This window comes from Mastigoproctus giganteus, chromosome 1 (assembly GCF_048544385.1).
Source record: "Mastigoproctus giganteus isolate SK-2022 chromosome 1, ASM4854438v1, whole genome shotgun sequence".
NCBI lineage: Eukaryota > Metazoa > Arthropoda > Arachnida > Uropygi > Thelyphonidae > Mastigoproctus > Mastigoproctus giganteus.
The window spans coordinates 240,312,565-240,327,125 of NC_143575.1; the positions used below are offsets into that span (position 1 = coordinate 240,312,565).

Below are 14,561 nucleotides of genomic sequence, written 5' to 3' on the forward strand. Positions count from 1 at the left end.
GCACAGTCGAATTGTGTTAAGCGCTGTGAGCAAAAATTTCTAAGGAATGCCCTAACCTACATGTATATTGTATATATATTTTTTCCGTTCAAAGCTTTATAGTTATTTTTAAAAATTCAAACAGCCCGAATTCGATAACATCCTAAATTAACTCCACATTTCTCTTCGGGGAAAAATGTCCATTTTGCAAAGAGTACTTAGTCCTGTTTCCTCTTGTCAGAAAACAGAATGATTCCATTTATTGAAGCAAGGAATAAAAACAAATGTTTTCATCATGAAACACGAATAAATATATTGTATCGCTTTACAGATAAGAAGTTACTGTTAGGCTTGAATGCAAATAATAACTTATTTTTATCCATATTATATATTGCAATATGTGCTACGGATAAAGTCGATTTGTTTCAGGAATTATTTTAAATGAAATACTTACTTCGCAACAGATACAGATACTGACAATGGCCAGGAGAGAATTATAAATTATCATCACAGTTTTCAGATTGAGTGGCTCTCTGTTTCTCATGAAAGCTCTGCCCAGTTGCGTTGCAAAAGTCATATAACAGACAGCAATGAGGAAGATAGTTTTTGTGTTAGAAATAAGAGGCCAAGCTGCCATGGATTTATCTGAAAAATAAAGCAAACAACTTAAAATAATTATATAAGCTGTCTCTCAAAATAGTCAGACCCCCTTCCCCCTGCAAAGGGAGAAATTAATAAACCTTTTATACATTTGGTTTCTTTCTACACTGGCGATTTTTTATCCATTTAAACAATATTTTAAATAATGTTTACAGACGAATGTCATGAAGTCAAAAATTGGAAAGATTACAAATGAAAGCAAATCCAGAATATGCAAAGAAAAAGATAAAGCTGTCGATTAGTTCATGCAGTAAGATCGCTCAAACCGTTATAATACTGCTACACTGGAACTTATTCAATATGTTTGAGTTAGCATCAGCAACTGGGGGCAACATAAACCTGAAAACGTTGCTGAAAAAAATGTTAAATTATTGTGGGATTTTAAAATCCTAACTGACAAGCAACTGGAACATAATACCCCAGACAGAACAGCGGTTCAGAAAAGCAAGTAGCAGATTTAGCAATCCCAGTAGATACACATCACACTAGTCAGAAATATAAATTGTGGCACAAGGAACCACAAGACAAGCACATGGCACATTGAGCCATATGACATGAATAAAACCAAATGTGACATAAGGAGCCACTGATCTTACGAAGTCAACATGAGATAAAGACAATTAGCAGTATCATCACAAGTAACTACATAATAAATAGTCCAATAAGATTATCCTGTTTACAGAGGAACATGATGATCATTAACTGCAAGGTCAGTTACACAGTTTATTTCAGCATCCTAAACTGTTACACAGAATTCATGTCAATAGTCTATAAGCCTTTTATTGTTCTTTTCTCAAATTCAAAGAGCACTGATCGTCTCTGGAAAAATTTCTTGGAAACTTTTTGAAAAACCTGAAAACCTTGCTCAGTCTTAATTAATTGAGCTCATTGCCCTCAGTGAGGTGAGCATGATCGGGGCTAGCAAATAAAAATTCATTTCTGAGATCCGAGTACTCATGACAATAATATAAAACATGTCTCCAGAGCCATACAGTGACACTGCGACCTTTCTGAAATACCAAGCTGATTCAGCTTTGCTAAAATGGAGCCATGACCGATTAATAAAAACATAGTTTGTAGATTAGGCACAAATAATTTTTCTGGCGTAACAACAACAACAGAGGGAAAGAACCTGCGAGTTACTTCACCTTTATTTGAGTTAGCCCATCTATGATTCCAAAAGTCATTAAGATATCTAAGATTCGCTTGGACCCATTCTTAGGATCCTTAGCCAAATTCAACTCAAGATCACGAATAATTAAAGGAGTTTCACGCCAAATGTTCAACGTCATTATTCTCTAAATCAGAAAGAGGTTATTTGGAATTTTCCTTGTGGCAATCTGTAGCGCATCAATGGAGACAGTTCTACAAACTAGAGTCATCTTCAGGAGCATCATCCTCTGAATGGAATACAGTTTTATTACATATTTTTTTTAATTAACACAGTCTATCCAAGATGAAATTCCATAAGAAACAATAGGAAGGAAAACACAATCATAAAGAAGAGATAGTGCCCTACCCCTAATACCCCAATCCTTCCTAGTAATTCTTGCTATCATGTTAACAAATTTTGCAACCTTTTCAGACCTCTGTCAATGAAGACCCCAAGATATTAAATCTTCTTAACGGACATTAAACTTTCACACCAATCAGCACATGAAGTTCTCTCCGAACATATAGGTTCCCCCTCAGCAATACTATTTTTGATTTTGACCTAGATATTGTTAATTTATGGAAGTCGCACCAAGCATCCAGAACTTTTATTATTTCATTAGATCGTTGTTCAATTTGTAGCCTTGAAGAACCTTAAACTAAGATTACCATGTCATCCGCATACGCAATCATATGAACATGACTGTATTCCTTCCGTAACCAAACATCACCAATTTCCACATTAGTGGCTCAAAAACAAAACAGATACCTGTGGACATCCTCCAAAAATATATTTCCTTAAAATAATCCCTATGACGCTGTAAAGCTGATGGCAGCATTTTGTGAGGCGAAGCATCAATAACACACTGTCCCAAGCGATATTATCAAAATCAACGAAAATGCAAAGAACATATTTTGAATTTGAAACTCTAATCAATTTAATCATAATATTTTAAAGAATCCTCTGTATCGCCACCAGGAGTAAAGCCATATTGTTCATTTGAGAACCCGCCAAATTTTCTTGCATATGTTGCAATATTCGCTGTGAAAGCTCATAGGTCATAGTGAAGTTCACGTGAAGTTCATAGACCTTGCTCAAATCTAGAAGTAGAGCTATTGGACGATAAAAGGAGGGCTGAGTTTTAGATTTTTCCGGTGACTTCAAAATGATCCCAATAGACAGCAGAATTGAAGAAAAAGAAACAGAATACCTTATAAAATATCGGGATCTCCAAATTGAAATCCAGCGTTTGTGGAAAAAAAGCGACTGTTATCCCAGTAGTGATAGCAGCACTGGGTGCCATTCCAAAAAGGTTTGAGCAAACATCTGCACGAAATCTGTACATGTGGGAAACAAACTTGGCAGTTACAAAAGGCAAAGCTTCTGGGTACTTGTCACATTTTACAATGTGAAGTATGATTATTAGATTCTGGTTAGAATCATAATAGGCGATGTAACAAAAATTCCAGGCCCAACATCGGGTGGACCAATTACCCTTCATGATGACAATAACGTATTTATTAATTAGAAACAATTTTATGATCATAAACTCATTAAGGATTGAAGATCCTTATAAACAAGTTATTTTTATATATTTGATCAAATATAAAGTTATTTATATAATACTCACCCTACACTTCCTAAAAATAAGAAAGTGAAAAGGATCAAAAATTGATCGATTCCACCCAAATAGGATGGAAAAAAAATATTTTTCATTCTCATATTGGCCCATTTTATACTAAATACATTCGTAAATCTAATTTCGCACTCTCAAAATTTAGGATTTAGGATTTTGGAATAAATAAGCCTTGGGTGATGTGAACTGAAGTTTGTTTTATCAAGAGAATTCAATGCAATCTTACTGACTCAACCAATCCAAAGTACAGTACACAGACACTCTTTTTCTTAAGTAAATTTGCGTCTAATATGAAAACAAGAAAATTTTATGTTTTCCAATCAAATAGTTAATTGTACATTCCAGATCAGAAAATGCACAATCCACAATATATTCATACTTACAGATAATTTCTGTTGATAGACAGGAATACGTATTACATTCATTCTGATATAAGCTACAATGAGAATGTACTTGAAAGATGGTTTAATTTCATGTATTTAATGTGAAGATTTATTAGTGGTAATTTAGTCTAATCGAAGCTGAGTGCTAGCTGATTATTGTAAATACAGTTCTGTATTTGAATGTCAGATAATACATCGGAAGCCATTTTATTTCAATCTTTCCTTTCTGACTATAAAAAAGAATGAGATCTTATGGAAGACCTAATTTAATACTTTCCACACACATCTTGGGATAATTCTGATTAAGACATAAGGCTTATATAAATCAAGAAATAATATTAATATGGAAATTTTTGATATTTGTTCATATAAGAATATAAAGCAAAATAATAATGAACACACAAAGAAATGCAACTTTATTAATAGCAAAAAATTTCATTATGTCATCGTCAACATTAATAATTTTAAAATCCTTATCAACTATAATAATAATAGAAATAAATAACATCAATGCTATAAATATTAGCAAACAAATATTATAGTAACATGAAAGTGATTACTGGAAAAGAACTCAATTAACCAGCAGTTAAGCATTGAAAGGAAAACTGGAGTAGCTGATGTAGAATACAGCAGAATGTATCCAATCTATTTCTTGTCACAGGTGAAATTATTTAGGTCAGTATGGAGTAACCGAGCATGGAAGAGCACCTAATATCGCAGAAACTGATCAGACAAGTGAAGTGGGCAAAACGTCTAAGAATATAGTTGGGGTTGTTGTGAGGTCAATTGAGGGACTTTCCAAGAGCATAAATCGGAAAATGATGGTGCAGAATTCTGGTCAACAAAATATTTTATGGTTATGATAAGATTCCTCACTTCGGTGTACTATTCTTTGAATTTGTTCTACTTTAGTATGGAGGAAGTTTGATTTTTTTATGGCCCATTTTATGGGCCAAAATCAGTTGGGAAAGGTGTGGAGAGATTATTACTGTTTTTTGAGTGTATAGTTTGCTGTAGTTGTATCATTGACAATATACAATAAATGCTATTTGGCATTGCCACGGAAGTATGCAGAAGGTGAGTGGCTTATCCAAATAATGATTGAAGCGCTGTTCAGGATCAAATACTGTACAACCTGAAGGTAGTCGTAGTAGTATTGGCATGTGATGCAAGAAAGCATGTGTATGAGCTTATGCAGCATCAGCCAAAAAAAAAAAAATCACACCATTCCCTCTAAACTCCTGTCCAGTTCCTCCTTAAATTTATTCAAACTATCAACTTCCGCAACGACAGATGGAAGTTTGTTCCAGCAATTAACCACCCGCTGGCTAAAGGCAAATTTCCGCACGTCTATTCTACATCTGTCTTTTCTTAATTTGAATTTATGCCCCCTTAGGTTCGTAATCTGAACAAGTGGAAGGATCCCATCAGAATTCAGCGTGCTCAACCCATTCAAGGCCTTATACACCTCAATCAGATCACCGCGCAGGTGCCTAGTCTCCAGCCACTGCAATTTGCAGAACTTAAGCTTCTCTTGGTAAGAGGATCCCTTCAGTCACCTCACAAATCTTGTTGCCCTTCTCTGTACACGCTCAAGTAAATCTACATCCTTCCTAAAATGAGGCCTCCAGACCTGTACGCAGTACTCAAGGCGTGGCCTGACCATTGCCATATACAGAGGGACAATCACCTCCTTTTCCCTGGTAGCAAAATTCCTATATATCATTGACAAAACCCCATGACCTGCCATGGCAGCCTGTCTGCATTGCTCAGAAAACTTCATATCTGCCTGCACAATTACTCCCAGGTCTTTTTTCATTTTCTACCACCTTAAGTGTAGTACCACACAGTTGGTACGTTTCTCTGGGGTTACTTCTACCCATATGCAGTACTTTGCATTTGTCAAGGTTAAATTTCAGTTGCCACTTCTTAGCCCATCTGCCCAAATTATCTAGATCCTGTTGCAGTAGCACACTGCCATTACTGTCATTAACAACCCTGCCAACCTTTGTATCATCTGCAACCTTCGACATTAAGCCTGATATAACCTTGATCAATATCATTGATAAATATACAAAACAACAGTGGACCCAACACCGAACCCTGTGGAACTCCACTAATAATATTAGTCCACAAAGAGCAGCACCCATTAATTACCACCCTCTGTCTTTTCCCACTTAATCATCCTTTTATCCATTGTAGCAACTTACCCTTAATACCATTCTGCTCCAATTTATACAATAGTCTTTCATGCGCAACAGTGTCAAAAGCTTTCCTGAAATCCAAGTATATGATATCAAAATTATTTTTTGCATCCAGTTCCTATGTAACCACATCATAATATCCTATCAAATTTGTCAGACAAGACTTTCCCTTAACAAACCCATGCTGTGTCTGAATTATTGCTGCAGTCTTGTCTAGATGACCCTGCAATGCATCTTTAACCAGTGATTCCATTATTTTACCCGGAACAGAAGTTAAACTAACTGGTCTGGAATTACTCGTGTCACCCTTCGATCCCCCTTTGTGAATTGGGGATACATTTGCACATCTCCAGTCCGTGGGAACCTCCCCTGAGTCCAAGGATGCTCTCATAATTATGGCTACGGATTTGCTTAGTTGCTTTGCCGCCTCCTTTAATATAACTGGATAGATCCCATCCACCCCAGGTGCTTTTCTTATGTTTAACTTCAACAATTTCTCCTCCACTTTGCTCTCGGTTATTACAAAATCATTAAGTATCCTGCTACAATTTGATAACCTTCTGCCATTTTCAAACCTTAATAACTCCTCATGCGTGAATGTAGATGCAAAATACTCATTCAGTTTGTTTGCTATCTGAGCAGGATCATCAACAATCGAACCATCGATGTCAAGTGGACCAATCAGATTCATCCCCTTCCTTTTAGACTTTATATATGTAAAGAAATCCTTGCTGTTTTTCTTAGCATCTTTTGCCAAGGATTTCTCATAATCTGCCTTCGCCTGCCTAACTGTCTTTATGACCCGATTATAGGCTAGCTTATATCTGCCATAGGCTTCTGAGTCGCTTGATAATGTAAAATGCATTCATTTTACATTCTATTTTTCGTTCTTTTGCTCTATCCCTTATGCAAAAAGAGATGCTTTTGTTTTCTTGGTTATCCCAGTGAAAACATTACTAAGAAACTCACAGGACAAACTTGACTACCAGCTCGTGCTAGCGATAAGAGTCCAAAATTCGGTAGGGTCGAAATTTCACATGTTTGGATATCACCCGAATACAGCATCAACTCCCCTGTCCACTAGTGTTTTTACTCTAGATAAGAGTCGCTATGTAGAAGCTAAGTTCACTAGTTCAGAAAAATACGGGCTTTCGCTCTCTCTGGCAAATACTGTTCGGCCCATCTGATGTGACGGCGTGAGAATAAAGTACCCCACCCTCGACCAAGCTCCGGGGGGAGGCGAAAGTCCATGCGATAAGGGGGGGATATACGAGAAGAACGAGGGGGATCGGCATCATTCTTGGAGGAGAGAGCAGTTGCAGTAGTACAGAAGCAGTAGTGATTTTAACGAGTTGGGTTGAATAAAGAAAAGAAGAGTAAGAAGAACGAACAGAGTGTTGAAATCATGACAGTATCAACCTCGAGCCCCGTACTCGGAAAAGGAAGCGTCCTCGCTTTGGTAAGTTCTAATATCTTCCTACAACTATACATGAACCTTACTCCTCAAATATATGATTAATTATGTTAGTGTAACTAAAGGTAGAATATCCTAATACTGCTATCTTAAATAGCGCATCACTTAGATTGTCGGTTTTCACAAATTAACGATAGGTAAAATGATGTATCTTAAGAGTGCTATCCTAAATAGCGCGGTATTTTAGTATTGACACCCATCATGTTTGTATAACCATTATGTCATATGCCAGTTCTTACCTGAGATGAAGTATCCACACGAAGAACACCTATGTGAAGTGCCCATTAATTTCCAAAGTATCAATAATGCTAAGAACTCTTAAATACTTCCATAAAATCAATTTATATGATTGTAACCAAATAATTTAGGATTTGCTTGTCACTGCCACTAGGGCGGTAGTTATTAAATATGTACCATTTCTATAATAGATTGCATTAAACCATGTTTGTTTTAACATATGCCTCAAACCTATCCTCCCTTCACACGAATAACTAAGTAGAGAATTAGAATAGAAGAACTTATATTGCGGGTACTCAAACTTCTACCTAAAATTGGAAAGAGTGAAGTATAGACAACGCCCTGGTCAAAATGCTGCGATTTCCATTCCCCCCCCCAAAAAAAGGGTGGTTATTGAGGGCTGAGACCATTGTCCTAATATAAAAAACCACTAGACAGTCACATGAGTATACTGGGGTTATGACAGAACAAATGCTCAAGGAAGATAAACGTCCCGCTATACGTGTTGTCCAGAGAAGTCCGAACGACAATAGAAGGAGAAAGCCCCAGTATAACAATAATTTATATGTTATACTGGGGCTTATAATTTATTATAATTATAACTTATAATTTAAATGTTATAATTTATATGTTATACCATGCATTTTTCGTCTCTGTCACGAGTCTCATTAGTTCATTAGATAACCATTTAGGCCTAAACCTTGAACAATATTTCTTAATAGGTATGAAACTTGTAGTAGCAACCACGATTAATTCCTTGAATGCTTCCCACTTAGAATTTACTGTTGGGAACATCGTCAGTTGATCCCGCTGTACAGAATTTAAAAACTTCCTGAGACCACTGCCTGCATGCTTGATAGAAGCATTGCAGAGTGTGCAAGAAATACTGGAAATAACTTCTTTAATACATAAACACGAATTTTCTGGGTTTATTCTTGGTTTAAACTGGTTGAGGTAGTTAGACAATTCCAGGAGAGTTTCTTAATACTGTTGTGCGCCTAGTAGTAACAATAAAGGTAGCACACGACTTGACAGGTCACAAATTTATTTAATTTCTTGAAAAAGTTTATATATATATATTTTTTTTGAATTCCTTTACCGAAAACTGCTAGGACTTTATCTTTTCTTAACAGATTCCAATACTTATTGTGAGCATTTTTTTTATATTTTAATAAAAATTATATATTTAAAATGTTGCGTGTTTTACATATTTTATTTAAAAAAACTAAACGTTATACAAGTATAAAATATAAACATGAAACTCTTAGCCACTTCCATTTTCCAATTTAAAAACATCAGTATTATAATAAAATATTATGTGGACATGTGGACATGTGTTTTTGTAAAGGGCGGCACCTAGAACATCTGTTCAACTCCGCCTCGTATCTCTGTGAAGAACAGTATCACTGCAATTGGGCCAGATGTGTGTGTGACGCAGGCTTGTGTGTGTTCTGTTGTTGTGTCTGGCCACTTGGCTACCCAGAAGCATCAACCACCTGGACAGATGATTCTGGGTACTCGTCCACACCACGGGAAGGTGGGCCAGTCCCAGTAATGCACGTACTGTCTCAAAAGAGACTCTGACCCACATGATGTTGCCAGCAGGTAGGTCAGGATCCTCTGGGGGCCCATTCCAGAGGGGCAGACAAAAAAGAAAGAAAAAAAATAATAAAACAAAAAAAAAAATATATATATATAAAAATAAAAATAATAAATAAATAAAAATAATTATTAAAAAAATAAATATATATATATATATATAATAAAAGTAAGTGTGGAGTGGCTGACTCCAAACAGAATGCAAGGAGGAGCAGGAGAGAAAAAAAAACACCATTATCTAATCCACTTCAGGCCCAATGCCAGGGGTGTTGACCACTCTATATGATCTCCTCCTTCGAGAAAAGACTTCCATAGCAAAGTTGTGAAGAGAAAATAAACGTTCAGGAGTTTGGAGTAACTGGTCTAATTGGTTTTCCGATATTGGGATCGTGGTCACTAAATCTTGTCTCAAGTCTTCGTACAGAATACAGCCAAAAAGGAGGTGCCTCCAGTTTTCCTTGGCTCCACAGTAGCACAGGTCAGTCGTGCAGAGGCTTAGTTGGTGCAGTTTTTCATTAAGAGAGCCATGTCCAGTAACTAGGAAGGAAGTCTCTATGGTGAAGGAAAGCCAGGATTGGACCAAATTAGAGGATGTAAAGGTTACATCAGGAAGGAATCTTCTAGTAACCACTCCAACCTGGGATGTATCCCAGCGGGTCTGCCAGATGTTCACTAACTCGTTGTAGCATCTGGCTTTCTCAGCTTTTGGGTCAGTGTCAAGATCAAGCTCGATGTCAAGGAACTTAGTTGGGATGCTGTTTTTAATTCTAAATACTAGTCCTCTGTAAGCTGTTGTTTGGTTTTTAGGAGCATTAGCAACTAAGGCCATATTGCTCCGGGATATGCGGTCGTCATTCCCTGACCTTTCCGCATCCTCCGTATTTGGTGGTGACGGGCTCGAACCCCGGTCTAATCAAGAAGCGTGTGCTACGCACTGCTGCTCCTTCCCACCTGGCTACGGAGGCGCCCCCTCTGTAAGCAGCATACAAATCTAGAGGAAGAGTTCCAGCTATGACTTGGATGGCTGCTGTAGAAACTGTTCTCCAAACTCTCAGGGTAGCCAGTAGCATTGTACGTTGGATGGAACTCAATCTGTTTCTCATCTTGACCAAGTCAACTCGGTGAAACCAAGCATATGTGACAATTGGAAGGAAGACTGCTTTATAGTATAGACGAAGTGACCTCTTATCAGTTCCTTTTATTAACTATTACATAACGCTTAACATATTATTGTAGAACTCGCAGAATGGTAGATTCAGTATTCCTTTTCATTCGCCGGCGAACCGCTGCTATATCTGACATCGTCCAGATAAAGCCCGTCCTTCTATGCATGAGGGGGTGGGTAGCCACAGTTTTGGAAGGGGTTCTGTATGTCTTTTCAAAACTGTGGCTACCGCCCTCCTCATATTTTGTATAATGGGAGTCAACTGTTTATATCTTTATTGCTGAACTTATATGAAGATTACAAAATTAATATTATGCCATGTGGTACATTGAGATTTGATTTTTTTTTTTTTTTTTTAGAACACAAAATAAATTCTACGTATCAACATAATTCGGTTTGCTCTTTCTTATTATGAAGCCATGTGCATAATAAACCATGTATAATATAAAAAGCCACTGTGAAGCCATGTGTATAATAAACCCAATATATTTAAATAGTTCACCGTGACATTAAATATCAGAAATCAAGACTTGGAAATTCTGATTTCCGTATTCCATGCAAAAGGATCTCGTACGGTGTCTCTGGACGATCAGAGAATGACAATTTGAATTCTTACCTTCATACACTAGAATAAAACATCCTAAACCATTTTGAACGTTACGACAAGAAATTCTTCAAAATTCCTTTAATTTTTCTAATTTCCGTTTTCTCTCAATGGCTACTGCTCTAATATTTTTGTCACATATTCAGATTTGCATTTGTTGCATTTTGTTCTTTTTGCTAAATGCAAAATAAAGTAAACGTATCTACATAATTCAGATTGCTTTTTGTTATTGTGAAGCCAGGTGTTTTAAACACAATGTTTCTAAATATTTACAAATGTCTAGCTTGTCTTTCTCAATAAATGTGATTTAAGTTCAGAATATGTGGAATAAGAATCATAATATGACATTGTTATTAATCGTACGGTATGAATCGGAACCACTGCTCAGAATGCCCTTCATCAACTTAACTCCTCTAACCGTTTGGTCGTCCCGGAGTATAAACAGAAAATTTATTTTATTTTATTTAAGTTGTTCTAGTCACGTGAAGGTGCTTGTATTGAAGAAATGCAAGCAAGAACTACAAAAATAAATAAATAAATAACTTTTACTTTCCTATCATCTGGTCCATTATATTTTTCCACAAAACCTTGTGTTGACAGTCTTTAGAAAATACGTTATAATTTTCCAGCTTACAGGGAGTGGAAAGTTCTATTGGCAGGAATATTGTTCATGTATAATCCATAAACTCTTATATTTTTAAACTTTTAAGCGGTTATTATTAAACTCTTATCTTATCCGTTTTCAACGGTGCATAGGTCCGGCTCAGTAGTGCCGAACATACTACTTATTGTCCTGCTTTGTGGTAGGTGTTAATGTTCGTTACATTCGTGTTTGAGCAGTAGTGTATCTTGATACAATGGTTTGGGCAGATCTCTGGAGATGTTACGACATCTGAATGAATATAGCCAGAACGGATTACTGGGTTTCTGAAGGATTTAAACACAGAACATAGCTGTTCAGTTCGGCCGTGCTAAAAGAACTACATGATATTATTGACATTATTGGTTTCGGTAAAGTATTTGGATCTGTTGCTCAGGTTCAGAAGCAATTAAATGAAAAATTGCCTATCTAGAAATGATAGGTGCCAACTTAACTACACTTAGATCGTCCACATGTCTATAACAAAGGAAAGAACCAGGAATAACATCTAAGTCACTGATACAGGAAACCAAATGGTCTCGCCCTTTGAATTCTGGTATCATTCACCATTTATTACTCTCAACAAAAATATTTCTATCTTCGGGAAACTTGCTTCTGGCTAGATTGATTCGCTCTCTGTTGACAACATTATCTAGGCCAAAAAAATAAAAAAAATAAAAAATAAAATAATAATAATAATAAGAGCAAGACTTTTAATGGCACCTACTCCTGGCAATGACACAATGTTCTGTGGTAAACATGAGCTATCTTTCGACACAAAAAGAAAGTAACTTTATGTAAAATGTTCAAAGAAGTGCGAGACATTTTTCCATAGTTCTGATATTTCAATTATTTATGGAAAGCATAATTAAATAAAGTGCAATTTTTAAAACTATAACTACAAATGAAAATTGAAAGAAATAAAACTTATTTTAAAATTAAATATATAAGATTTTTATATCCCTACCCTTTTCATTCTTGATATAAAGTGTAAATATTTCCATTATTATAATACAAACATCATTTTGTCACAAATAGCTGCCTATTTTCCGTTTTGGAAAAAATGCAATGGTTGATAATAGAAATTTCCATAATTAAGTACGTGAAAACATGAAAAACAAAATTCTTTACCTGGTTTACCGTATATCGATTCCATTTCGTCTAATAAGTTGGAAGATACTTCAGGAATCTTGCCTAAATTAAATAATAAAAATTAAAATGAGTACTCCTCATGCCAGCCAAGTTGTAATTTGGCTATTCAGCCATTTCACGCTCTATCACTACAAAAACAATAAGCTGTAGATTGAACACAGCGACATCTACTTGGTAATAACACCAAATGTACTGCAGAAATTTTTCAAATAAGTTTTAATTACGAATAAAGTGTTAATATATTTTAAATAAAAAATTTAATTAAATAAATAAAGCAAGATCTATTAAATATGGTTTTTATCCATATTTATTTTAACAATACAGGCTGCTGGTAGTATGACATTAATATTTCTAAATGATATAAATTAAATTTACTTTCTCTCACCTTTGCAATAGATTACCATATTGCGAAGTCGCCAGTATTTCACGCATCGTGGATATTTTTAGGACACAAAAGCTTGGTATTGGTAGACACGAAAAACCAAAATACGATGGACACAAAGTGTAAGGGCTGTTCACACTCAATCGAATGCACCATTGGGACCTCTGTGTTATTTGCAGTAATCAGGTTTTGGAGTGTTAGAAAAACGACAACTTTACATTTGAGCTTCTGGCTCAGGCAGTTTACTGAAAAACGTATGCTAGCAGAACTTTGAAGACAATCACCTAGAAAAGTACTGACCCCGTTCAGCTTAAAACTTTCAGAGAGAGGACGAATTTTGAATATTCAGGGTACGGTTTAGAACGTAATTATTGGAGTGCAATGCGATCATCAGCTCACTAATCCGCCATTACAGAATATAAGAAGAGCGGCTTAGAGCTCTTAATACTGTAATTGAATTCCAGAGTATTTATATCTTGCTTTGCAGAGAATTTTAGCTTTATGAATTGTGTTTTAAAAGGATCGGATATCAGAAATATATAAAAGACTGCGGTATTAAAATATATTCATATATATTGCTAAAACTTTTATTTATCCTTTCTTGGATTTATTCTTATTATAAATACCTTTTTATGTCCAACAGGTTGGAGATATCTAATATTAGAGATGAAAAATAACCGATTTATTATGTACGTTTTGCTAAAGTGCTGACTGGGGCTGAAAACCAAGAGCTTTTAAGAGGAATTGATTTCAATTGAAAGTTTTTGTACTCTTTGCAAACGTGAAGCGAAATTTAGGGGCATAAACATGTTACATCACAAAATGTGGGAAAACGGGTATTTTATATAAACAAGCTAAGTTGGTACGAGCCTATATAAAGATGAGATGGAAAGTAAGCTGATAGAAACACATTTTAATTAAATAGTTAAATTCGAGAGGTGATATGAATCATCTGGTTGATGTTCTCAACGTGTTGTTTGCCGTTTTATAAGAAAACTCGAATGCTTCGATCAAAACAAAAATCAAACGAAATTGTAAGATTGTTATTTCTATTATAGTTGCCTTACAACTATAATATAAATAACTGTTTTACTAAAATAAATCCAGGAAGGGCGATGGAAAGAGAGCATTAAGCTTAAAAATATTAAGTATTAAGATTGGATATTTAGTTTTAATGTAAATAAGGTTAAAGTTTGAAGAAACACTGGATTTGGGGATTAATACTGACTTCGGAAGGCAGTGATAATGGCGAGTTGTGCAGATAAGTGAGCCAAGAAGAGAAAGAAAGCCTGA

General features: G+C 35.6%; 1 protein-coding gene across 1 annotated transcript in view; it reads right to left on the reverse strand.

Moving 5' to 3' along the window:
* The window catches only part of LOC150091692 (uncharacterized), a 163,626-nt gene that overhangs the window by 21,408 nt on the left and 127,657 nt on the right, over positions 1-14,561 (reverse strand). The window contains exons 10-11 of the mRNA XM_090369286.1: positions 12,866-12,928; positions 434-624 (exon numbers count right to left, since the gene is read on the reverse strand). Coding sequence (XP_090225412.1) covers positions 434-624; positions 12,866-12,928 — 254 coding nt within the window. The remainder of the gene's footprint in view (positions 1-433; positions 625-12,865; positions 12,929-14,561) is intronic.